At 42.4% G+C, this 26,247-nt stretch overlaps 1 protein-coding gene across 1 annotated transcript in view; it reads right to left on the bottom strand.

Moving 5' to 3' along the window:
• The window catches only part of KIF1B (kinesin family member 1B), a gene marked incomplete at its 5' end in the record, with an annotated part of 216,621 nt that overhangs the window by 37,384 nt on the left and 152,990 nt on the right, over positions 1-26,247 (bottom strand). The window contains 12 exons of the mRNA XM_089659005.1: positions 1,503-1,529; positions 3,793-3,895; positions 3,985-4,069; positions 9,327-9,393; positions 9,476-9,584; positions 13,342-13,397; positions 15,417-15,532; positions 15,612-15,702; positions 18,324-18,486; positions 18,753-18,882; positions 20,798-20,883; positions 20,993-21,111. Coding sequence (XP_089515131.1) covers positions 1,503-1,529; positions 3,793-3,895; positions 3,985-4,069; positions 9,327-9,393; positions 9,476-9,584; positions 13,342-13,397; positions 15,417-15,532; positions 15,612-15,702; positions 18,324-18,486; positions 18,753-18,882; positions 20,798-20,883; positions 20,993-21,111 — 1,152 coding nt within the window. The remainder of the gene's footprint in view (positions 1-1,502; positions 1,530-3,792; positions 3,896-3,984; positions 4,070-9,326; positions 9,394-9,475; positions 9,585-13,341; positions 13,398-15,416; positions 15,533-15,611; positions 15,703-18,323; positions 18,487-18,752; positions 18,883-20,797; positions 20,884-20,992; positions 21,112-26,247) is intronic.

Genomic DNA, 26,247 nt, shown 5'->3' with positions numbered 1-26,247 from the left:
CAAATAAAGACTGTCAAGCTGCAAATATTAAGTTTTGACACATACTAATTCCTGCTGTTAACTATATACAGCTGCAATGTGAGATCACAGGAGTCACAGGGAGCTGTTGGCCTGTCTAGATGGACAATACCAATTACAAGGTTGGGAAGGTGTTTACCAAGCACTGCGAAAGTGATGTAGTGGTCTTGTACTATACAAACTAGAAATTCATCTCAAAAGATGTAATCTATGTTTTTATTGCAATTAATGGCAGACGAAGAAATTACAGAAATATTCTATATATATTTTATTTTTTTTTTTAAATCAAATAAATATTATTATACCATTATACTAGATCTAACATATTTAAATGTATCTATTGCTACAAAGACAGAATAAAAGACACCATCATCAAAGTGGCAGATCATATTGCCCACTTTTTGCTTGCAACAAGGCAGTAACAAATTTGCAAGTCATTATCTAAAACCTTTATAAACTGTGCCCGGCTCCTCAACGGCATTGCTGAATTTGTATTCCTCTTTTTTATTTTCTTAATTTATTTTTAAGCAAACCCGTGATTAAACCAGTTCAGAAATGACATCATGCAAATGAGGAGTAGCCTTGAAATATATGCTGGATGGATCAGAGTGATTCTGATTGGTCAACATCAAGACAGAGAATCGATCTGATCCACCCTGGAAGCCCTGCAGAAAGAAGGGAGATTTAAAATTCCTGGACAGGGGCGGACTGACCATTTGGAAACTCGGGCACTGCCCGGGGTCAGTAGGGGGCCCCATAAGATGCCCCTGGTACCTTTTTCATAGACTTTTTTGAGTTTGGGCAAGGACACAGGGGCCCCATGATCCCCTATTGCCCGGGGGCCCCATGAGTTGTCAGTCCGCCCCTGGCTGCATGTTCCTTTTTTACAGAAGAAGCTGACATTTTTCTGCATTAACGAGGGAGTAGGGATTTGCGGAGTAATTTTAAGAAAACTGATTTTACAGAGGTCTTTTTTTTTCTTCTAAAAATACCAAGGGAATCTTAGGGGTTAATGGAATATTTTCTTCAAAACCGTAATTATCGATTCCAACTTTGATAAAATTTAGTGTCTGATTTCACAATGCAAATTACTTGAATGAATTAAGCTTGGAGAATAAAAAAAACAAAAACAAATCACATGGCTTTGTTTTCTAATGAAGCAAAAAACCATCTGAATTTTGCCTTCCTGGCTAAATGCTGAAATTTTGACAAAATGTTCAAATTTTCCCCAAAATTTCAATAAACTCAACATTCTTTATGACATTCCCTTAGAATCTGCACTGTAAAAAATAGTGTTTGATGATAGTGTCTTTTATGCTGCCATTTGAACGCTACTATCTAGCTATTTAGTGCGAAAGCGCTATAGGGAGGGTGGAGCAAGCCCGTGCAGGGGGAGGAGACATAAAGTATTCTGTGAGAGACTGAAGAATCTTTATGTGCAGGGTGGTGGTAGTGGGGGGTGGGAGAAGCAAAACATAAAATACCTAGGCATGTCCTTATCAAGAAACAGCCTGAAAGACACAGAAGAAGAAGCTGCTATTAGTGACAGAGACATTCAGGGAGACATAATGGAGGACGCCCGGAGCGCAGACAAGACTTCAGCGGAAAAGGGAAAAGGAGAGGGGAGCAAAAGAAACATATAAAAACCGCAAATAAAATCCAACATAAATGTGGCAAATAAAAAGACAAGCAGGACAATCATCACTTGAAAATTAATCCTCAAGTCACATTAAGGAACAACTTAACCCTCAAGATGTGGTACGGGAGGTGCTAGAAGACACCCTTTAATATTGATTAGAACATCACTGTATTCCCTGACTGGTGCAGGTAGAGGTGTACCTAAGGCAGCCTTTCTCAACCAGGATGCCCATGGGGTGCCTTGGCAAAATGTCTAAAAATTGCCCAAAACTTGTATACATACAAGCCAGCGGGTGAATCAAACCTGCCTTTTAGTTACACAAAGCCACAGGTTTTCATTGTGCACCGTTATGACCTTCTAGCCGCCGGCATCCTGACAACCAATTACATAGTCAGTTGATAGGGAGGATGTCAGCTGCCTTCACAGCATCCTAGTTTCACCCTCCCCTGCCCATCTCCATCAATGCTGGGGTCACATTAGCTCAATGATGGATAAAAACTGAGGGAGAAGAGAAACATTGGAATACTAGTCAGTACCAGTGTGCAAAAGTGTATTTGCTTCGGAAGAATAAATCACCTCTAACGTTGGGTGTCCTACATGTGTGGGTGTTGCTGCGTTATATACAACTATTAGAATAGTTTTTCACATGTTAGAATGGGGCGCCCTTTTAAATTTATGGACAGTCTTGAGGCACCCCATTTTAAAATAGGGTGCCCCAAGGCTGTCCATAAGGGTGCCTTAACTGAAAAAAGGTTGAGAAACACTGGTCTAAGGATATAGGGCACTGTGGAAAAATCTGAACAAGGGAACCTTCATGTCTTACACAAAAAAAAAAAATTAGAGTCTCACTTAATCCTTGGGTGGATGATTTCTGATGTAGATACATTTTAAGGCCAGAATATATATATATTGTGTATTTATATATGTACATTTAGATACATACATACCAGGGGCGGACTAGCCATTTGGAAACTCGGGCACTGCCCGAGGGCCCGGGGTCAGTAAGGGGCCCCATGAGATGCCCCTGGTACCTTTTTCATAGACGTTTTTGAGTTTGGGCAAGGACACAGGGGCCTCATGTTCCCCTATTGCCCGGGGGCCCCATGAGTTGTCAGTCCGCCCCTGATACATACACACACACAGCTGGTGTCTTTCTGATGTGCTACTGGTTCTACCCTTGTACGGTGACTCCAAATCTGTCATCTCCATTATTCATGTAATCATGGCTGCAGGGACAGGACAAGGGGTGGGCAAGAGGGGCAGCCGCCCAGAGCACAGGGGTAGGGAGGGTGCCTCCTCACCACACGCAATCCCCAGATCAGTAGTTAGCATCCAGCAGCATGCAGATTCATGTCTACTCTGACAGCTACTGATGCGACACATGCTCCAATTGCCCACTCTTAAGCGCATTTGCCTACAGCTGACACAAAAAAACACATTCTACCTTCTATTTGCTATAAAGCAAGTAATTGACCAGCATGTAGTGAATACTCTATGGCAACCATGGACAGCCGATGCAAAGGGGGCTGAGAATGGGCAAAAGATTGTACACCCATTCTACTGCATGTATTAGGAGCGTGAGAGGGGGTGTAGTTCCCAGGGGCGGACTGACCATTTGGAAACTCGGGCATTGCCCGAGAGCCCGGGGTCAGTAGGGGGCCCCATGAGATGCCCCTGGTACCTTTTTTCATAGGCTTTTTTGAGTTTGGGCAAGGACACAGGGGCCCCATGATCCCCTATTGCCCGGGGGCCCCATGAGTTGTCAATCCGCCCCTGGTAGTTCCTCATCCTTGCCGCTGAACAAACTTGGCCTGGTACTGCCTTGGCTGTTCCAGTTAAACCATTCCAACTTTGCCTAGGCTGTGACCCAAACTTTTATCTGGTACCTCCCTGGGTGAAACTCCATCCAGGCTCCTCCCACACACACTTTACACACCCATAGGTGAAAAATTTGAGAACCCAAAAATAACGGTTTTGTTCTTCAGACTCCAAAAACTAGTTAGTAAATCTTGGTATTTTCTATTCGACAACCTAACTGAACTGAAGGTCATTTTACTTCTTGTGAGTAAAACCTTTAACTGGCTTCATAAGAAAAATACCCAGGGTGCCTTGCCCCAGCAGTCATAATAGATTACCTGCTGGAGCTGTGAGATTTGAGGTATTTGGCGGATATGATGTTGAGGGAAAGAACAGCATCTGCTGCACACTCGTCCACCTCGGCTTTGTTTCGGACTCTCCCTGGAAGGACAGATAGAAGGTGGATTGTCAGTACGGTGTTTCCAGGAGGGTGGGCACTTACAATTACAGGGGCACGTTGTGACACTCACCTACCACCAGTTCTCGTACATCCTTCCAATGCAATTCGTTGCCTTTCTCGTGGATTATAGTTACTGTGATTCTACGCTGGATGCCCTATAACAACAAATGGCATATCAATAGGCAAAACAATGGCCTCTGCTGCAGAAAAGACAAAACTACCACCATCTTTACTTTGATTTCCCTGACAATTATTCTATAGCTGGCAATGGTTCTTCTACATTTATTTATGGCCGTCATTATATAGTGCCATCAATCTACACAGTGCTTTACATATTGTACATTCACTTCAGGTCCTACTCCTTCCTGCCCCTAAGAAGCTTACAATTTAAGGTCCCTATTCCTACCTACATACATAGAATACACATACTAGGGACAACTTAGGGAGTGGCCAATTAACCCCTTTGCGCCGACTCCTTCTGGCCCTTTAGGAGTTTCAGAAGCCGGAAGGCGGGCAGGGTTTTAGGGTCATGTGACCGCCGTGATTCGCTGTCACAGCGGTCACATGATCGGAAAAGGTCCCGATCGGGATCTTTCCGCGAGTCACGGACATATGTGCTGGGAGTACGCAGGGTGCGCGCTCTCAGCACATATGTTTTTTCTAATGGCACACAAATATGCGGCCGCTTGGCGCCAAGGTCCAGGCGCCGAGAGGCTGCATATTTGCGTACGCTCGGCGTCTAGGGGTTATAACTAAAGGCAGAACTTTTTTATTTTAATTTTGGATAGAGTAGAGGGGGATTAGACCACCTCCCAGGTTTTTATTGCTGTCTGTGTCTCTGTTAGGAAGATTCATTCTCTCTATTTGTCCAGATACCGTTATCACTGAAAGTGAAAGCCATAAAATCGAAAATAGAATTCTCTTAACTTTCAGGGATTTCCTCTCACTTCCTGTATTAACCACCTCCCATCCGGACGTTGTATATAAACGGCTGGATGGTGGCAGTGCAGGGTCGGGTGGATGTTTATAAACGGCCTTCCCGCCCCCAGCTTGCGCGCGCGCTCCCTGGGAGCGCGCAGCCCCGCTATCACAGTGGAAACCCGATTGTCGTACGGTACCTCTGTGTGAGGTCCCAATCATGTGATCACTGATTGGCCAATCAGTGATCACATGCAGAGTAGTAAGCAAGATGTCACTTCTGACATCATTGCTTACTATGTGAGAAATCTGTGAATGATCACAGAGGTCACATGGCACAAGGCCATTCACAACAGCCTTGTACCACGTGACAAGCTGTGACCAATCACAGCTCACACAGTAGTCCTCAATGGCTGCAAGAATGCAGCCAGGGAGAAGGAGAAATGATTGCTTTTACAGCCTTTATGGGTGTAAAAGCAATCAGTGTAAAAAAAAAAAAATCTTCATCACCCCCCACAAAAAGGTGAAAGTATGTAAAAAAAACCCCACATAAATAATAATATAAAAAAATAAAATGAAAATGTAAAAAAAATGTTAAAAAATTATAATTTTTGGTTATAAACTAATTTGGTGTTTTTTTTTACTAAAAAGATAATGGAATAAATTTTGGCCAAGATTTACGATGAAATATTATTTGCAAAACTTTATAAGAAAAACACTTTTTTTCAAAATTTTTGGACTTTTTAATTTACATAGAAAAAAAAAATCCCAGTGGTGAATAAATACCACCAAAATAAAGCTTTATCTGTCTCAAAATGCTAAAAATTAATACGGGTACAGTGTTGCATGACCGCGCAATTGTCATTCAAAGTGCGATAGTGCTGAAAGCTGAAAATTGGCCTGGACAGGAAGGGGGTGAAAGTGTCCGGACTGGAAGTGGTTAACTATAGGACAGGAAGTAAAGATAAGTCTTCCCAATGGGACACAGATGGCAACACAAGTCTGATTTTGTTATACCAGGTTATAACAGGTTCTACTTTAACCTGGGGCAACACAGTGGCTTCCGCCCGGCAGTACTGGGGTAGTTGGTTCGAATCCCAACCATGGCACCACCTGGAGTTTGCACGTTCTCCTTGTTCCTGCGTGGGTGTCCTCTGGGTACTCCGGTTCATTCCCACACACCAAAGACATGCTGGTAGGTTAATTGGATCCTGTCTGACTTGGCCCTAGTATGTGTATGCATGAATGGGAGTTAGGTAACTTGGACTGTACGTCCCATGAGGGTTAGGAATTGATGTGAATATGTGTGTATATATATATATATATATATATATATATCTTCGTAAATTGACGGCACTATATAAGTACCTAAAATAAATAAATACAGTCAGGTCCATAAATATTGGGACATCGACACATTCTAACATGTTGCTGAGCTCGCCGATGCATTCCTTCTTTTTAAGAATGTTCCAAACAGTTGTTTTGGCCACGCCTAATGTTTTTGCTATCTCTCTGATGGGTTTGTTTTGTTTTTTCAGCCTAATGATGGCTTGCTTCACTGATAGTGACAGCTCTTTGGATCTCATCTTGAGAGTTGACAGCAACAAATTCCAAATGCAAATAGCACACTTGAAATGAACTCTGGACCTTTTATCTGCTCCTTGTAATTGGGATAATGAGGGAATAACACACACCTGGCCATGGAACAGCTGAGAAGCCAATTGTACCATTACTTTTGGTCCCTTAACAAGTGGGAGGCACATATGCAAACTGTTGTAATTCCTACACCGTTCACCTGATTTGGATGTAAATACCCTCAAATTGAAGCTGACAGTCTGCAGTTAAAGCACATCTTGTTTGTTTCATTTCAAATCCATTGTGGTGTATAGAGCCAAAAATGTTAGAATTGTGTCGATGTCCCAATATTTATGAACCTGACTGTACATAAACCCACCAGCAAGTCTTTAGAGTGTGGGAGGAAACCAGAGTACCCACAGGAAACCCATGCAAGCACAGGGGCAACATGCCATCTCCAAGCAGTACCCAAGGACCCCAGTGTTGCAAAGGCAGAGGTGCTAATCACTAAGCCACTGTGCTGCTTCCTATGACCACCACTGAATAATAAAAAGATAAAGGTATTTCTATCTGCAGGTTTTATAAATAAATGCATTAATCAGTATGCTCAGGTCCCTGATGCTCCCTTTCATCATGTGCAGTCTGCATGATTACTGAGGGAGAAGAGACTGGGGAAATGCTTCTTCCTGCCTGCAGCGGGCTGGTCACATTTTAGCCTAGGCAAAGTGACTGGACAGGAAGTACTGTAATGAATAAAGATACAGCTCTTCCTGTATATTATGACATATCAGAAATGTACAGAGAAAGACTTTACCAGTCTACAGAATATTTATTTATTTCAGGTACTTACAGTCATGGCCGAAATTGTTGGCACCCTTGATATTTCTCCAGGAAATCATGTATTTCTCACGAAACGTATTGCATTAACACATGTTTTGCTATACACATGTTTATTCCCTTTGTGTGTATTGGGACAAAACAAAAAAAGGGAGGAAAGAAAGCAAATTCGACATAATGTCACACAAACCTCCAAAAATGGGCTGGACAAAAGTATTGGCACCCTTTCACAACTGCGGATAAATAAGAATGTTACAAGCATGTGATGCTCCTGTAAACTCACCTGGGGCAAGTAACAGGTGTGGGCAATATAGAAATCACACCTGAAAGCAGATAAAAAGGAGAGACGTTCACTTAACCTTTGCATTGTGTGTCTGTCTGTGCCACACTAAGCATGGACAACAGAAAGAGGAGACGAGAACTGTCTGAGGACCTGAGAACCAAAATTGTGGCAAAATATCAACAATCTCAAGGTTACAAGTCCATCTCCAGAGAACTAGATTTGCCTTTGTCCACAGTGTGCAACATTATCAAGAAGTTTGCAACCCATGGCACTGTAGCTAATCTCCCTGGTCGTGGACGGATGAGGAAAATTGATGAAAGATTGCAACGCAGAATAGTCCGGATGGTGGATAAGCAGCCCCAAACATGTTCCAAAGACATTCAAGCTGTCCTGCAGGCTCAGGGAGCATCAGTGTCAGCGCGAACTATCCGTCGACATTTAAATGAAATGAAACGCTATGGCAGGAGACCCAGGAGGACCCCACTGCTGACACAGAGACATAAAAAAGCAAGACTACAGTTTGCCAAAATGTACTTGAGTAAGCCAAAAGCCTTCTGGGAAAACGTCTTGTGGACAGATGAGACCAAGATAGAGCTTTTCGGTAAAGCACATCATTCTACTGTTTACCGAAAACGGAATGAGGCCTACAAAGAACAAAACACAGTACCTACGGTAAAATATGGTGGAGGTTCAATGATGTTTTGGGGTTGTTTTGCTGCCTCTGGCACTGGGTGCCTTGACTGTGTGCAAGGCATCATGAAATCTGAGGATTACCAAAGGATTTTGGGTCGCACTGTAGGGCCCAGTGTCAGAAAGCTGGGTTTGCGTCCAAGATCCTGGGTCTTCCAGCAGGACAATGACCCCAAACATACGTCAAAAAGCACTCAGAAATGGATGGCAAAGAAGCGCTGGAGAGTTCTGAAGTGGCCAGCAATGAGCCCAGATCTAAATCCCATTGAACACCTGTGGAGAGATCTTAAAATTGCTGTTGGGAAAAGGTGTCCTTCCAATAAGAGAGACCTGGAGCTGTTTGCAAAGGAAGAGTGGTCCAAAATTCCGGGTGAGAGGTGTCAGAAGCTTATTGATGGTTATAGGAAGCGACTGATTTCAGTTATGTTTTCCAAAGGGTGTGCAACCAAATATTAAGTTAAGGGTGCCAATACTTTTGTCCAGCCCATTTTTGGGGTTTTGTGTGACATTATGTCATATTTGCTTTTCTGCCTCTGTTTTATATTTGTTCCAATACATACAAAGGGAATAAACATGTGTATAGCAAAACATGTGTTAATGCAATACCTTTTTTGTGTGAAATACTTGATTTTCAGGAAAAATATCAAGGGTGCCAACAATTTCGGCCATGACTGTATATAGCGCCGTCAATTTACACAGCGCTTTACATAAATATTGCACATTCACATCAGTCCCTAACCCTCAAGTGGTGTACAATCTAAGGTCCCTAACTCACATTCATGCATACACATACTAGGGACAATTTAGACAGGAGCCAATTAACCTACCAGCATGTCTTTGTGGGAGGAAATCGGAGTACCCGGAGGAAGCCCACGCAGGCACAGGGAGAACCATGCAAACTCCAGGCAGAAGGTGCCACGGCTGGGCTTCAAACCAATGACCCTAGTACTGCCAGGCGGAAGTGCTAACCATGTATCCACTGTGCTGCCCGAATACCAAAACTATACATTTTCCTCCACTTTCTGAATGTTAAGGGATAACTTCCACCTCCAAGATAGCGCTGGAGGTACTTCACTGTTGGATTTTTTGTACTGCCCCATGTACCGTACCTGGTGTAGCAGGAAGGTTCCCTGACAGGACAGTCCTCCAGAGTGATCTACCACAGCCGGGATGTACCTTAAACAAAGCACCAAAGATAGGTCAACGCCTGACTCTCTAGGTAAGCCCCATCAATAACTGCGCTGTGTTAGTAACTTACTCTCCTGTTGGCTCAAGTTCGCTGATCTCAAACCACACCAAAAGGTCATATTTGCTGACGCTCTGCCCCAGACTTGTCTTGTTCAGGGGATTGAGTTTGGTGGCCGGAACTGTAAGAGAAATGCAAGTCAGTATTAAATATCCTGCTATTAACACACTAAACCAAACTACTGGGTGGACCTACAGGGCCTACATCTTTACTAAACACCACCAGAAAGCTGGACTACTAACCTGGTCTCTTTGGAGCCCTCTCTGGTAGGCAGGTAGGGATAGGCAGAGACAGAAAAGATGGAAATTGGTCCGCCCTGTCTTGGAGGCTGGCGGAGAGAGCATGTGCATGTTCTGAAAGAGTGTCCAGTACGGGATCGCTGATGTAGCCAGACATCAGGTACCGGACCAGATTAATCTTTCTCTCTCCTGCCACCAAGACAGGTTATACACAGAACAGGCAGGGAGGGGTGAGGAACAAAGTGAGTTGATGAAGGCACAGGGCAAGGGTATGAATACAAACAGATCAAAAGAATATGACGTCATCATGCAGCAAAGAAAACATAAATAAAAAATAAATTTAATGATTGATGCAGCATGCAAAGCAACAAAACATGTTGAAAAAGAAAACTTCTGGCATGGATGGATGTTATTTAAAGGGTCAGTCCACACAAAATAGATATCTGGGTGGACACTGGTTAGCTAAAGCTTCTTGTATTTCCACCTAAAAAAACTCTCACTTCACTAAGATGTTTTAAAGACCAAAAAAAAACCCAAAACAAAAAAAACATAAATAAATAAAAGAAAAGATTCGGAGGAGAAGGAGACCCTTTGCAATGGCAGCCAACTGTTTCAGTCAATAGGAACAAAAATGCTGAGATCCTGGTGCTAGAGTATCTAAGAGACAGAAGAACTAATATTTCAGTTTTCGGATGCTGCTGCTGTGAATCATTCACTATTAGGGTGCATTCATGCTTGAGAACGCACCTTGCCTGTGATTACATTCGAGAACCCCAGTGGGGCTTCCTGAATTAGCTGCAAAGCATTAACAGCAATGGGAGGCTGCCAGCTGTTGCAGAGAACAAACACAAGCAAGTGATGGTCCCGGGATGCAGACCGCCTGCGTTCGAGTCGAATCACTCGCATGTGATAGCTGCATGAGAGGTTACATGGGAGCGGAAACACTCACCTGCATGAGCCAGCAGCCTCTCATTGCTTTCAATGGGGCTGCCTACTGGCAGCTAACTGAGCTGGTTTAATCGCATATAATCGTAGGCACGGTACATTCGCAAGTGTGAAAGCATTCTTAGGGTGGAACATATAACATGTTCCCATAGCTGCAGCCACCGCCCGCCGCCCCCCCTCCTTTGGAACGTGTTACATATTCCGCCCTTTTTTTAGGGTGGAACATGTAACATGTTCCCATAGCTGCAGCCACCGCCCGCCACCCCCCCCCTCCTTTGGAACGTGTTACATGTTCCGTCCTATTTTAGGGTGGAACATGTAACATGGTCCCATAGCTGCAGCCACCGCCCGCCGCCCCCTCTCTTTTGGAACGTGTTACATGTTCCGCCCCTTTTTTAGGGTGGAACATGTAACATGTTCCCATAGCTGCAGCCACCGCCCGCCGCCCCCCCTCCTTTGAAACTTATTACATGTTCCGCCCTTTTTTAGGGTGGAACATGTAACATGTTCCCATAGCTGCAGCCACCGCCCGCCGCCCCCCCTCCTTTGAAACTTATTACATGTTCCGCCCTTTTTTAGGGTGGAACATGTAACATGTTCCCATAGCTGCAGCCACCGCCCGCCGCCCCCCCTCCTTTGAAACTTATTACATGTTCCGCCCTTTTTTAGGGTGGAACATGTAACATGTTCCCATAGCTGCAGCCACCGCCCGCCACCCCCCCCTCCTTTGGAACGTGTTACATGTTACGTCCTATTTTAGGGTGGAACATGTAACATGTTCCCATAGCTGCAGCCACCGCCCGCCGCCCCCCCTCCTTTGGAACATGTTACATGTTCCACCCTTTTTTAGGGTGGAACATGTAACATGTTGCCATAGCTGCAGCCACTGCCCACCACCCCCCCCCCCCCCTGCCTCTGACAGATAGTACGGGGAAACTTCTTCCCGTATTATCTGTCAAATTTGAAAACAGCGCGGCCGTTCGGCTGCCTCATTCATGGATTTCCTCAAATGAGTGAACTGCAAGTCCCGACAGCCTTAGCGGCTGTGGGCTTGTAGTTTTCAACGAACTACCATGGCGCTGTGGAGCACCGTGGTAGTTCATTGCAGCTTCTGTCAGAATATCTGCTTGCTCGTACATCCTGTATGGCAAGCAGATATCCTGACAGGTCTGCAGGAGACCTGCATGGCACCAGCGACCTACTGAAGGTGCAAGGCTTTCCAGGCTCCTTTGGACAAAAATAATAAATGCACATCTTTTTACCTGCAAAAAAATTAGCATTTTTTTATTATTGTCCAAAAGGCAAACTTATCCTTTAATGAGGAGCTATACTCACCTTGGATCCAGTGATGCAACATCCCGGAGATCCCTGATGGCCTCTGATATCTTTCAGCAGCCAGTTTCTGGGTCATGATCGACAGACGCTTTAATTGGCAGGGCGGGGGTGACGTCACTCCCACACATGCACGGGAGTGCAGTCAGCTTCGGCACTGCTGGTTTCCTACAGTGAGCTGCAATTGCACAGCAAGTGTACAGGGGCAGGCAGACAGGTAAGGAGCTTTAATGCAGAAGAGTTGTCTCTTCTCCATTTAAGACCTGCCCGTACACCAATTTTTTTTTATTATTTAGCTAAGGTTCCACTTTAAAGTATATTACCACCTTTACAGTCAAATTTGAGAAACCCCCACTATATGTTTGTTCTGTGTTCCCAATCACACAGAACTAAAAATAATTTTTAAAAATTAGCTCCTGAGTTTTTCAAAAAGTGCATTAACATGAAAAGTACCAGCCACGCCTGAGATCCTTAACGTTTGTCATGACAGTCTCACAGATCTCGTTTACAACTGATAATAAAATCTGCCAGCACAGTACAGACAGAGTTATTTATGAAAAACGCAACTCCTCATCCCCCTCAAACAATACATGGAAAGGAAGAGCTAAGTAGGATTTTATGTTTAAAAAAAAAAAAAAGAAAGAGCATGTAAAATGGGAAGCTGCAGTATTTTTTATATTTTTTTAATATATGCTATATGAATGCTAACATGTAAGTAGATGCTATCCCGATAAGGCTGCAAAAGATAAAATACTTTAAAACACCATCTACCTAGAACTGAAAAATAAAGTTGGGAGAGATCCTTTAATAAATGTCACGTTATAGAGTGCAGAAACTCATAATGGCCACCCAAATTTCATCATTTCTTACTGTAGAAAAGTTTGAACAATGAGTTTCCATTGGCTGATAAAGGTTACTGAACTTTGCATTAGTAAAGAAGCCGGTTTACCAAAGCACTAAAATCTTGTGCACACTGACAACTGGATGAACACAGCCACAGCTATATGCATTTGCTCTCATTATTAAATCTTCAAACCTGATTTATCCATGACAAGACTTCAACATTTAAAAAAAAGTCCTGGATTCTTTCTTGGATACACAGAATATAACTGGATATAAAATTTATAGGTAAAGTTGATCCAGGGAATATCCGATTGCCTCTCGGGGATCAGGAAGGAATTTGTTTCCCTGCAGGAGCAAATTGGATCATGATTTGCTGGGGTTTTTTTTGCCTTCCTCTGGATCAACTGTGGGTGAAGGATTATAACTATTTTTTTTGGTTGAACTGGATGGACTTTTGTCTTTTTTCAGCCAGACTATGTAATATTTCAAATTAACCTTTTCCACCATACATTCACATACCTGGCTTGGAGAGGGGCATTGGTGGGGGAAAGTGACGCCTGGATGGTTGTGCTGGACTGCAAAACAAAAATAAAAGGTCCACATTAATGTATGACTGCCCACAGACACAAAGATGTCTCGCTGAGAACAATGGCTAACACAGAAAAGGAAGGATCAGCCCTCAGTTCACAGACATGTTCCAACAACTTGAAAATCACTTAGGCTAGGTTCATATCTGTGCGGGTGGTGCCGCTGCGGATCTGCACGAAAATCCGTGCAGCCGCACTACCCGTATAGAGAAATATGGACCCGTGGGCGGGTGCCATTCGTTCTAATGGCACGCCACCCGCACTGGAAAACGCAACCGTACTGGGAACCTAGGTTCCCACGCAGGCTGCGTTTTCGGAAGAAGTGCAGGGACTTCTTCCCTGCGTGTCCCAGGTAGGGGAGTCCATTCAAATGAATGAGCTCTCCTGCCCGCACAGCTGCATATATGTGAAACGGGGGTTAGTGATGCCTAAAGCGATTCTAAAGGTTTATTTTTTTTTTTTTAAGTATCTATACTTATCTACTGTATGCAGTGTTTTAGCACAGAGCAGCCCCGATCCTCCTCTTCTGGGTCCCCAGCAGGCTCTCCTGGCCCCTCCCTCCTGTCGGGTGCCCCCACAGCAAGTAGCTGTGCATTAATTCACACATGGAGCCTCAGCGTGGCCCCACCCTATCTCTCCTCTCATTGGTTCACTGGCTGTGGCTGACAGCAGTGGGAGCCAATGGCCCCTGCTTCTGTCTCAGCCAACGAGAAGAGGGAGTCCCAGGATAGCCGAGACTTCAATGTACATTGCTGGATCGAAAGGGGACTTAGGTAAGTATTGGGGGGGGGGATGCTGTGCAAAGAAGGTTTTTTTACCTTCAGGCATACAATGTATGAATTAAACAACCTTGAACCTTTACAACCACTTAAATTTTTTCAGTCGACACCTCTTCTCTGGTGGGCACAAGCAAAGGACTATATTTGGCCTAATTGCTCGCATAATATTAGTCCTCATTTACACTCACAATGCCCTCTGAAGAATGATGGTGAACTGCTTTTCAGAGGGTGTTAGACAGGTTGTCAGGGGAGGCAATATGTTGCTGTCTATTTTAACCCCTAAAAACTTGTACCTACATGCCGCAACAGTGTGCATCGCATACGGTTACAGGGCGTTTGCAGCATTCAGTCGAATGGGTTGAGTTCGGCAGGTGGTAGTGCCCACCAAATGTGATGAGGGGATAATTGGTACATCCCCGTCCACTGCCTTTAAACTTATGGGGGAGTGGCTGGCGGATCCACACGAAAATCCGTGCAGCCGCACCACCCGCACAGAGAATTGCGGACCCGCGAGCGGGTGCCATTAGTTCTAATGGCATGCCGCCCGCACTGGGAAATGCAACCGTACTGGGAACCGAGGTTCCCGTGGGGGCTGTGTTTTCCAAATTAGTGCAGGGACTTCTTTCCCTGCGTGTCACGGGCAAGGGAGTCAATTCAAATGAATGGGCTCTTGTGCCCAAGCAAAACGTGGCCCGCACAGCTGCATAGGTGTGAACCTAGGGTAAGGCCCTGTTCACATAAGGCGATTTCCTGAGATTCCGTGATTCCAAATCGTGGAAGAAATCACATTTAGCTGCCATTATTCTTAATGGCACCTCAAAGGAGTGTGATTCTGTTGCGATTGTTGCAAGACAGAATCGCAACAAAATGCGCTGTGAAAAACGGCGCTAAGATTGTCTCCCAAATAGGAGCAGGATTTTCTTTTGGAGGACAAATGAGCAAAGGGCAGCCCACTAAAGTGAATGGGCTGCCCTATGCCCGACATGCATTTCTACGTGTAAATCATGCTTTAAAAACTGTGGGTGGGAACGCTCATTCCTGCTACGCGAGGTCTGAACAAGGCTTTTGCCACATAGAAGGCAATCACAGAGTTCTACTTTTATTCTCCAACAAATCATTGAAAACATGGAGGTAGACCCTAATTAGGGCAGGAAAAACAACCATTGTTCTGTCAGAGAATTCAGACATTGAGAACTTTGTAATTCCAGTCTCCTTTTTTTGCCGTTACCTGAGGTCCTGGCCGTGCAGATGTAATGGGTGTTGCTGGTAATGTCCGAATACTTCAAACACAATCGGCTTGGTCTTGATATATTCTATGAAGGATTCAGTCACTTCTACTGCAATCTAATCAGAAGAAGAAGATGTATCAGCTTCACCAGTCATATCATGGTAGCCAAGGAGGACAGAACACTGTTACACTTACATTTTGTACGTGGTAGAAACCCAGCGGATTGCCACGCCCGTTATTTTTCAGCGGTTCCGTAGAAAAGGCCTCATCGTGCCGATGTAGAAAACTGGAATGCAATGTTTTAGAGCTTAATACCTCACTATACTGAGAACTAAACTTTCCCACATAACAACTGACTGCAAACCGCCTCCTTTATCATCAAATTATCTGAGCAGGATATACGACTCCGATTAGTAGGTCCCAAACAGTTTACAATCTTTTCGAAGTATAAGTTGAGTGTAATGATAAGGTAGGTACATTTCCATTCAATAACACTATCATCAGTTCCTCCCCTCATGCCAGGGTACTAGGTGTAATCCTAGACTCCCATCTGTCCTTTCAGTCCCAAATCCAATCGCTGTCCAAATCTTGTAGACTTCACCTCCGCAACATCTCCAAGATATGACCGTTCCTAACCCCGGAAACCACTAAGCTACTTATTCACTCCCTTGTTATATCTCACCTTGACTATTGTAACTCCCTCCTCATTGGCTGACCTCATCGCAGGCTATCCCCTCTTCAGTCTATCATGAATGCTGTTGCCAGAATCATCCACCTTACTAAACGTTCTGTATCAGCCACCCCCTCTGCCAATCCCTCCACTGGCTTCCTATTGCCCAACGGATAAAATTCAAAACATTAACAATAACATATTAAGCCATTTATAACTCTGCCCCAAATTACATCACCGATCTTGTTTCCAAATATCACCCAAACCGTACTCTCCGCTCCTCGCACGACCTCCTGCTCTCTAGCTCCCTTGTTTCCTCCTCCCATGCTCGTCTCCAGGACTTCTCCGGAGCTTCCCCCATCTTCTGGAACTCTTTACCCCAACTTTTAGGCGATCTCTGAAAACCTATCTCTTCAGGGAAGCCTATCCTGCCCTCAGCTAATAATGGAATCTTCTACTCTTCCAAACAGTCCATCCCCCACAGTTACTACCTTTTGTAAAACTAGCCCCTTCCTCCTAGATTGTAAGCTCCCAGGATCAGGCCCTCCTATCCCTCTTGTATTGAACTGTATTGTTGCTGTATTGTTTCCCGTTATATTGTAAAGCGCTGAGCAAATTGTTGGCGCCATATAAATCCTGTATAATAATAATAATAATGCTCCCCAACCAGAGAGATTTGTCCTGCACTTTTCTGAGTCTGCACCCAATCACTGTATTTTGTTCCTCTTTTCTGCTGGAACAGGTTGCAGGAAAGAGAATTGCTAGATTCCCCATCAACTCAGTTAATTTCTCCCACGGAACCATAATGCTCTCCTGGTGGAGAGCGGGGGGAGAGCAGTGCCCGCTGGGAGAACACAGTGATTACTATAGCCGCTTGCAATAATCGATTGTAGAATCCAACAGGCTGGTTGTATCTATCGATCAACTTTCGAGTACATTCAGCCTGCTCATACATGGTTTGCATCTCAGCCAGTCACTGTTGATTCGGCCAAGATTCAAGCCATCTATGGCCCACTTTAGTTGTCAGCTCTACAGACACATTTAGGGATTTCCCTGACAACCATGCTTGAGGTCATTGTAGTCGTATTTGTGACCGCAGAGGCCAAAGCTCACAAACTCAACAACTTGCAGGTTGAAGATCTCTAGATCTGGGCACGGGGTGAGTGCAATATACATCATTTTATTAGCAGGGATCCAATTTAGAGATTTAAAAGAGAACATTGCTACTAAATTTTCAACTTTGAGTGTCCTGCCCCAGAGGAGACATCACAAGGTTCCTAATATTAACATTATTAGTTAGAAAAGCCTCGTCTGTGCACACTTCTAGTCTGGTTTCAGTCTGTTACAAAGGCCTGTCATTTCCTGCTTTGATGGCTTCACCAACTGCCTTCCCCTCTGTCCAGTGAGATTACCCTTAGGCTACCATTCACACCAGCAATAATTGGCCAAATTTCACTCTGTTAGTGGGGCAATGGCACCGGCTGATTTTCATGGTTCCTCCCCATTTCGTTTATCGGGCATGCTGGAAAATTCGTGAAAAATGGCCGATTTTTGAAATCATTGGCGACCATCGGATTACAGAACGAACGATCGTTCGGAATTCGACCCATGTATGGCCTGCTTATGTGGGAGATTAATAAAACTGGAGCACTCAGAATCAGGTGCAGCTGTGCATGGCAGCCAATCAGCGTCTGACTTCAGCTTGTTCAGTTAAGCTGTGACAATAAAACCTGGAAGCTGATTGGTTTCTATGCAGAGCTGCACCAAATATTGCACTCTCCAGTTTAAACAAATAACCCCCTTCATGACAAAATGTTTGTAGACACCTGATTACCCTAAATGACCATGTTGGAAGTCCCATTTGAAAACTTTGGGCATCAATAGTGAGTTTGCCCCTTCTGCAGCATTAACAACCTCCACTGTAATGGGAAGGCTTTCCACAAGATTTTGCAGCACATCTGTGGAAGTGTGTACCCATTCAGTCAAAGGAGCATTTGTGAGGTCAGGTGCTGATGTTAGATAACAAGACCTGGTCCGCAACTGGCATTCCATTTCTTCTCAAAGATGTTCAGTGGGGCTGAGTTCGGGGCTCTGTGCAGGCAACTCAAGTTCCTCCACACCAAGCTAGTCAACATATATCTTTATAGAGCTGAAGTGGTGTCCACATACTCTGGACAGAAAGTGTATACTGTGTAAACCTCACTCATGCCTGGGACTATCTACAAAACACGACTCACTTGAACTGACAGAAGATATCGGCATATTCTGGTGGAATGCCGTTGGCTTGCAGGACGGTGACACGGAAGGTGAAGACACTGCCAATCTTCAAGTGTTCCCCTACATCTTCAGAGAATCCTTCCATTATCATTTTCCCATCTAAGAGGCTTCCTGATTTCATGTCTATGGAAAAGCGGAAGGTGATCAGAGAGAAGAAGAGTAAACAACAGACAGAGGCTGGGCATAAAAACAAAAAGATCCACCATGTTCTTGTGTCAGAAACATTGTCTTGTAAAACCTGCAGTTGTCTTTGTGTCACATGACTATATACGGTGTCAGGCAAAGCGTGTGTCATGTGACTCACCACAGACTGTGCTAGACAATGTTTGTACGGTACACGACTTACTGCAGGCTGTGCTAGACAACGCTTGGGCTATCACATGACTCACCCATCTCGGCCAGCCGGTTCACCTCCTCCATAGGAGTGTTCATTTCCGAATTCTGGCCCTGCCCTTCCACAATGCGGAGTTCTTCCAGTGACAGTCCCGAGCGGGTGAGGACTGTGGTTGACATGTCATTCTGTGAACAGAAAAACAAAGCCATTATTCAATAGCATGTCCACATAGCTTTTTCAAAAGGAGAAAACTAATTTATTCAAGGAAATCTAGTTACTTAATAATTCAATGCAATCAAAATGATGATCCACTTTTGTGGAGAAAAAACAATACTCAACTCACTTATAGATCACAGGGATTTTTTTTTTCTAACTTTATTGAAAATAAAAGCTGGTAATACTTCAAGTCTTAATAAAGTTTTGCATTTGTAAATCAAGATCGTTTATAAAGTAGTATTTTTATCAAGCTTATAAAAAAAGGTGTTAGATTGGAGGTATAAATCTGTTCGAGTGTTTCTAAGAGTCAAATAACAAAGAAAATGTGGGATCATAAATCATTTGTACCAAAACACCTTCTTCTCCCCCCTTTACTCTTTTCCTGTACACCAATAACCCCAACACACAGATATTTATAAATTACAGTTAGGGTCTGTCACTGGTACACTATATTGCCAAAAGTCTTGGGCCAGCCCTCTAAATCATGTGATTCAGGTGTTCCAATCACCTTCATGCCACAGGTGTAAAAAATCAAGCCCCTAGGCATGCAGACTGCTTCTACAAACATTTGTGAAAGAATGGGTCCATCCGTGACATTTCCTGGGTACTAAATATTCCACGCTCAACTGTTAGTGGGATTATAACAAAGTGGAAGCAACTGGAAACAACAGCAACTCAGCCACCAAGTGGTAGGCCACGTCACATGACAGAGCGGGGTCAGCGCATGCTGAAGCGCACAGTGCGCAGAAGTCACCAACTGTCTGCAGAGTCAATAGCTAAAGACCTCCAAACTTGGTGTGGCCTTCAGATGAGCCCAACAACAGTGCGTAGAGAGCTTCATGGAATGGGTTTCCATGGCCGAGCAGCTGCATCCAAGCCTTACATCACCAAGTGCAATGCAAAGCGTCAGATGGCATGGTGTAAAGCACGCTGCCACTGGACTCTAGAGCAGTGGAGATGTGTTCTCTGGAGTGACCAATCACGCTTCTCTGTATGGCTGATGGATGTGTCTGGGTTTGGCGGTTGTCAGGAGAACGGTACTTGCCTGACTGCATTGTGCCAAGTGTAGAGTTTGGTGGAGGGGGGATTATGGTGTAGGGTTGTTTTTCAGGGGTTGGGCTTGGCCCCCTAGTTCCAGTGAAGGGAACTCTTAAGGCGTCAGCATACCAAGACATTTTGGACAATTTCATGCTCCCAACTTTGTGGGAAGAGTTTGGGGATGGCCCCTTCCTGTTCCAACATGACTGCGCACCAGTGCACAAAGCAAGGTCCATAAAGACATGGATGATGAGCGGGGGCTTGCGGTGGAGGAACTTGACTGGTCCAATTAGCTGGAAAATCGGTGTGCAGCTGGCATTGTTACGCACATGACATCGCAGTTTTAGATTGGCTAGTCCTTCGGTCACGAGTTTGGTGAGAAGGGCTGGAGTCTGACGCCGTGCCCGTCACAGGGGGGGCTCTTGATATCTGATATAAGGGTGGCAGACTCTTGTCTTCTGATGATGGTGGTGGTGGTGGGGGGCTCTTGATATCTGATGTAAGGGTGGTGGACTCTTGTCTTCTGATGGTGGTGGGGGGCTCTTGATATCTGATGTAAGGGTGGTGGACTCTTGTCTTCTGATGGTGGTGGAGGGGCTCTTTATATCTGATGAAAAGGGGGGGAGGGGGGGGAGTTGCTCTGGGCATATAGTCTTACAGATACAACCAGCCGCCTTTAAGGGCAACCATAATGCTGATAAAGACCAGCGTCGAAATTGATTTTGACACAACTGTGTTAAACCTTCTATATTTGTATAACAATGTCCCTCTAGCGTTTTGCTTGCAGCTCTCCCACTGTGCAGGGATAACCTTTCTCTATATAATAAAGTCCACCGAGATCCCTACCTTATGGAAGTAATCATTGTCAAAGGAGATCTTCGCGGTCCCTGACTGTCGTATTCCAGAACCGTAATCTGGAGCTTCCTCGTCACCTATAAAGGAGAAACAAAGCGGCACATTTACAGCAATTATTTGCAGCAAACTGGCGGGACATCATAAAACTTTGCTTAGAGACAGAAAAAGAAAGAAAATCGCACTAACCCGCTATTGCTTGAACCGCAACGCGCAAGAAACCGCGTACTTCCCCCTTCTCACTCACTATGGCCACCCGATGGACCAAGGGAACCGGGAAGAGCAGGTTACTGAGATAAACAAATGCTCTGAAAAAGAGAGCAAAGGGATTTGCTGTCACATAGGAGAGGAAAAAGCGCTGACGTCCCCAGATAATCTAATGACCCCATCAATCTTTTATACAGGATTAGATCTCATTTATCAATAGCTGAGAGAAGAACCAGTTATGTTGTTGCAGAAGCTGAATATATGCCCTATCCTCAACCCATACTGCATTCAGAAATAAAAATGGGGGGGGGGGGGAATAAGATTAAGCAGCCGGTTCTTCTTTCAGACGATTCGATAAATAAGGCCCAGTGAAGATCCATGCGTCCATTCACTAATATGTTATATGCAATGTGGTGTTTATAGACAACAATGTATCTTATGTAGCACAAAAGTGTCACCATTAATAAAACATCCTGATCACATGACAACCCAAAAACACAGCTATTCAGCTTTCCGGGGTTAGAGGTAACAAAATAAATAGAAAGCACAAACCAACTAGCTAAAATAAGTAACAAATGAAACAAAGAACTCAAAAATATGCATAAAATAAGAATTAATAAGCCATGTAGCAACATTACAAACATAAAAAAGAATACATGATTATATATATATATATATATATATAAAAAAAAAAAAAAAAAAAGATGAGAACCAAAGTTTACAACACCACTACGGGGTTCCCAGCCTCACGTCAGATGCTTATTGAAATAAGGGGTGTCCAGAAATCATGGGAATAATAACCTGTTCTTGCTGGCCAAGGCAACCACCTTGTATTTGTAGTGGGGAAATAAATTGGGGAACAAATTTCCGCATTGTAGAACGAATGTTAGACAAGTCTAATCACAGGAAATACTAAAACAATTGGCATAGGGCGCCAACTAAGTGCAGTCTATCCATATAATTAAAGTGGAACTTCGCTCTCTCAGTCAACATCAATTATTTTTAATCCTTTTGTTGCTAGCATTAGTAAATTATTATTATACAGGATTTATATGGCGCCAACAGTTTACGCAGCGCTTTACAATATGATGGGAGACAGTACAATTACAATACATTTCAGTACAGAAGGAATAGGAGTAAATAGATGTTTTAAATTTTGTTTTACATTTCTTCAGTTTCTTCCTGGTTTCCAAATAATGTCATACATCCCAGGAGTCTTCAGGAGGGATTTTCTCAGCTAAGCAAATTCTCCTGCCTCCATGCCTGAGCCAAGGGTAGATGGATTCCAGGAAGTAAATATTAAAAGAATCATCTGCCCTTACTTAAGATGGCCACGGCTAGAAATGCTAGGGGGTGTTTTTCAAAGTGATTTCTCAGCAAATTAAAGCATTAAGACATGGATGGGTGCGGGAGTTCACTTTGAATATTAAAAATTAATTAAATAGTGTTTGTGATTTGTGTTGCATAGACGCAGTGTAGTTCCACTTTAATTAAAAACACACAAATGGCAACTCACGTGATAAAAGTTAATGGCGGCAACATTACCTTTTATCCTGTGCACTGCCATTTGTGTGTTTTTATTAAAGGATAAATTCACCTTTGGGAACATGTTACATGTTCCACCCGTTTTTAGGGTGGAACATGTAACATGTTCCCATAGCTCCAGCCGCGCCTGCCGACCCTCCTCCCTCTGACAGATAATACGGGGAGAAGTTTCCCCGTACGATCTGTCAGATTTGAAAACAGCGCGTCTGTGCGGGACTCCGCCCACACGGCCACGTCATTCATTCACGGACTTCTGTGAATGAATGAACTGCAAGTCCCGACAGCCTTAGAGGCTGTGGAATTGTAGTTTTCAATTAACTACCACGGCACTATGGTAGTTCATGGAAGCTTCCTGTCAGAATTTCTGCCTTTATGGTAAGCAGATATTCTGACAAGTCTGTAGGAGACCTGCATGGCATCAGCAATTTACTGATCGCTGGTGCAATGCTTTCCAGGCTCTATTGGACCAAGATAATAAATACACATTTTTTTTACCTGCAAAAAAAACGTGCATTTATTATTTTGGTCCAAAAGGTGAACTTCACCTTTAAATTATATGGATACACTGCACTTAGTTGGCGCCCTCTGCGGTTTCTTTTAGCATTTCCTACAGAGATTGCTTCATTCTCAGTGACTACCAACATGGAAGAAAAATATATTTGAAATATATTTTAAAAATATTTTTTCCAAATATATTGCCATATATTTGAAAAGCTAAAATTTTGCCCATATTCAATATATTTCAATAAATATATATATATATACATACATATACACACACACACACACACATATATATATATATATATATATATATATATATATATATACTGCATGTTGAAATGTGTTTTTATTACAAAATATATGAAAAATATTTTTAAAAATACATTTCAAATATACTGTATGTCTTTGAAAATACAAATCTGCATTTTTGGAATGCATTTACAAATATATGTAAAAATATATTATAAAATTACTTTTTTTTTTTATATGTTATGCCTAATAGTTAGTTCACCTTCATAATAAAAAATATTATAGTTCACAAATTAAGGTGCAGTGTCTGAAAATTAAGTTTTGTTTAGATAGCATTTCTGTAGGACAAGAGCAACCTCTGCAAAGCCTGGCCAGAAATACAGACTGGTAAAAAAAAATAAAAAGCTCAGCGTTGCTGTGACAGGGGGCATGTGCGATTCGGGGACGGTAGAGCGCACTCACTCCATGGTGATGGGCACGCACTCAATGTACCATAAATCCTGGGCTATATGAAGAGCAGTGTGGATCTACAGCCATATAATGTGACTGAAGCTCAATTTGTCTACATTGCTCTGTGACTACTGGGGTCCCCTCACTGCACTGTAAATTTTATTATAAATGTAAACTGACCCTTTAGCAAAAATTAGGACAAATATTTTTTGTTTGGCATGGCTATTTATGACAGCATGGGGGTTATTTACTAAAGCTGAAGAGTGCAAAATCTGACGCAGCTCTGCAGAGAAACCAATCAGCTTCCAGGATTTATTGCCAAAGTTTACCTGAACAAGCTGATGTTAGAAGCTGACTGGCTACCATGCCAGATTCTGAGCGCTCCAGTTTTAGTAAATCTCCCCCCCCCCATGTGTCATTATGACCACAATAACCCATATGGAAGAAAAATATATTTGATATATATAAAAAAATATTATTCCCAAATATATTGACATATTTTTGAAATGCTACAATTTTGGCCATATTCAATATATTTCAAAATAAAAATATATGAAATATATTATTAAAAATATATATTTTTTATAATATACCCTGCAAATTTTCTTTAACATATAAAAAAGTCATTTTAACATATATTTTTACGTATATTTGCAAATGCATTCCAAAAATGTAGATTTGTATTTTTAAAGACATACAGTATATTTGAAATGTATTTTTAAAAATATTTTTCATATATTTTGTAATAAAAACACATTTATATATATATATATATATATATATATATATATATATAAATAAAATATTTTAAAATATTATATTATAGTATTATTAAAATATTATATTTTATATATATATATATATATATATATATATATATAAAAATGTATATATATAAAAATGTATATATATATATATATATATATATAAACATTTATATATATAAATTTATATAAATAATATATCGAATATGGCCCAAATTGTAGCATTTCAAATATATGAAATAGCCCTGATAACGAAGGGCCAAATCACACTGACTTGCACGAACATTTCGATCCATTTTAGTCGCATTTTAAAATGCGCCAATGTCTGTTCACATACATCTTGACGGAACGTTGACATGCATTTTGCATTTTAGTGCAACCCGATGGTATGGTGTGAATAGCACACAATGAAAATTATTGTTTTTCAGATGTCCTTCTGTTGATCAGATATTTTTTAATAAAAGCGCATTTCAACATACAGTATATATATATATATATATATATTTATTGAAATATATTTTGAAATATATTGAATTTCAAATATATGTCAATATACTTGGAAAGATTATTTTAAAAATATATTTCAAATATATTTTCCTTCCATGTGGGAAGCTACTGATAAGAGAACTGAACATCTGTGATGTTCTTCATAACGTTCCCAGCAGAGTGAAGACCTGATAACTAAGGGCCAAATCACAATGACTTGCGCTAAAATGCACGTACATTTCCACCCATTTTAGTTGCGTTTTAAAATGCGCCGATATCCGTTGACATACATCTGGATGGCCATTGACATACAATTTACATTTTAGTGCAACCCGATGGTATGGTGTGCATAGGACACAATGAAAATGATTGTTTTTCAGATGTCCTTCAGTTGATCGGCGAGTTAACAGTTGCGCTAAAATGCACTCATGTGAATTGGCGCTAAAGGTTGATCTTTTGAGAACATGGATTCCACTGAAAAAAATGGCTGCACTTTGGGCGACAGCTAGTGAAAAGCATGGCTTTCAGTCTCTGGAACACCCCTCATTCATAGCTAGGGACGGGAGGACAGGGAAGAAATGAGCTACAAGGTTGGTGAGGTGATGGCAAACCAAAACTAAAAGACAAAATTAAAATTAATTCAACATAAAAAAACCAACATATGCTTTTGTATACTGTTAAAATGGAAATTAAAACCATGAGCACAAACTGGGTCGAGGGTGCATCACACTCTGCCGCTTTACTGACTCCCCAACATGCGCAAGGCTGGAAGAACAAGCTCACGTTTTTACCCACCTGAGAAGCACTTATATAGAATCTGTCTTGTTACAAATAAAGCTAAATATTTTTGTGAATATAGAAAAAAAATAAATCCAGAACATTAAACGTTTAAATTTTAATATTTTGTAATAATGCACATTTATGAAATATGTTTTTAAAAATATATTGTGAGTATGATTTTTATTTTGTGGTGTGTCCTTACCAAAAACTACCACTAATATCAAACAGAATATACAGCTGTAAAAATATCAAAAAGAAACCATGACAATACAGACAGAAGGATATCTCAGCCAGAGTTTGCTAGGGGTTCCTTGAGAAGTGAACAATGGCAGATTGATCTCGCACATACAGTGCTGTGAAAAAGTATTTGCCCCCATCCTGAAATACAAAATGCAGTTTTTAAATGCCGATTTAATTTATTAGGAGGAAAAAAGCTGTCCAAACCTGCCTAGCCCTATG

Source organism: Staurois parvus, unplaced genomic scaffold, assembly GCF_062004578.1.
Source record: "Staurois parvus isolate SC_StPar_1 unplaced genomic scaffold, SC_StPar_1.0 ptg001122l, whole genome shotgun sequence".
Taxonomy (NCBI): domain Eukaryota; kingdom Metazoa; phylum Chordata; class Amphibia; order Anura; family Ranidae; genus Staurois; species Staurois parvus.
This window is presented reverse-complemented; position numbering and strand designations above follow the sequence as displayed.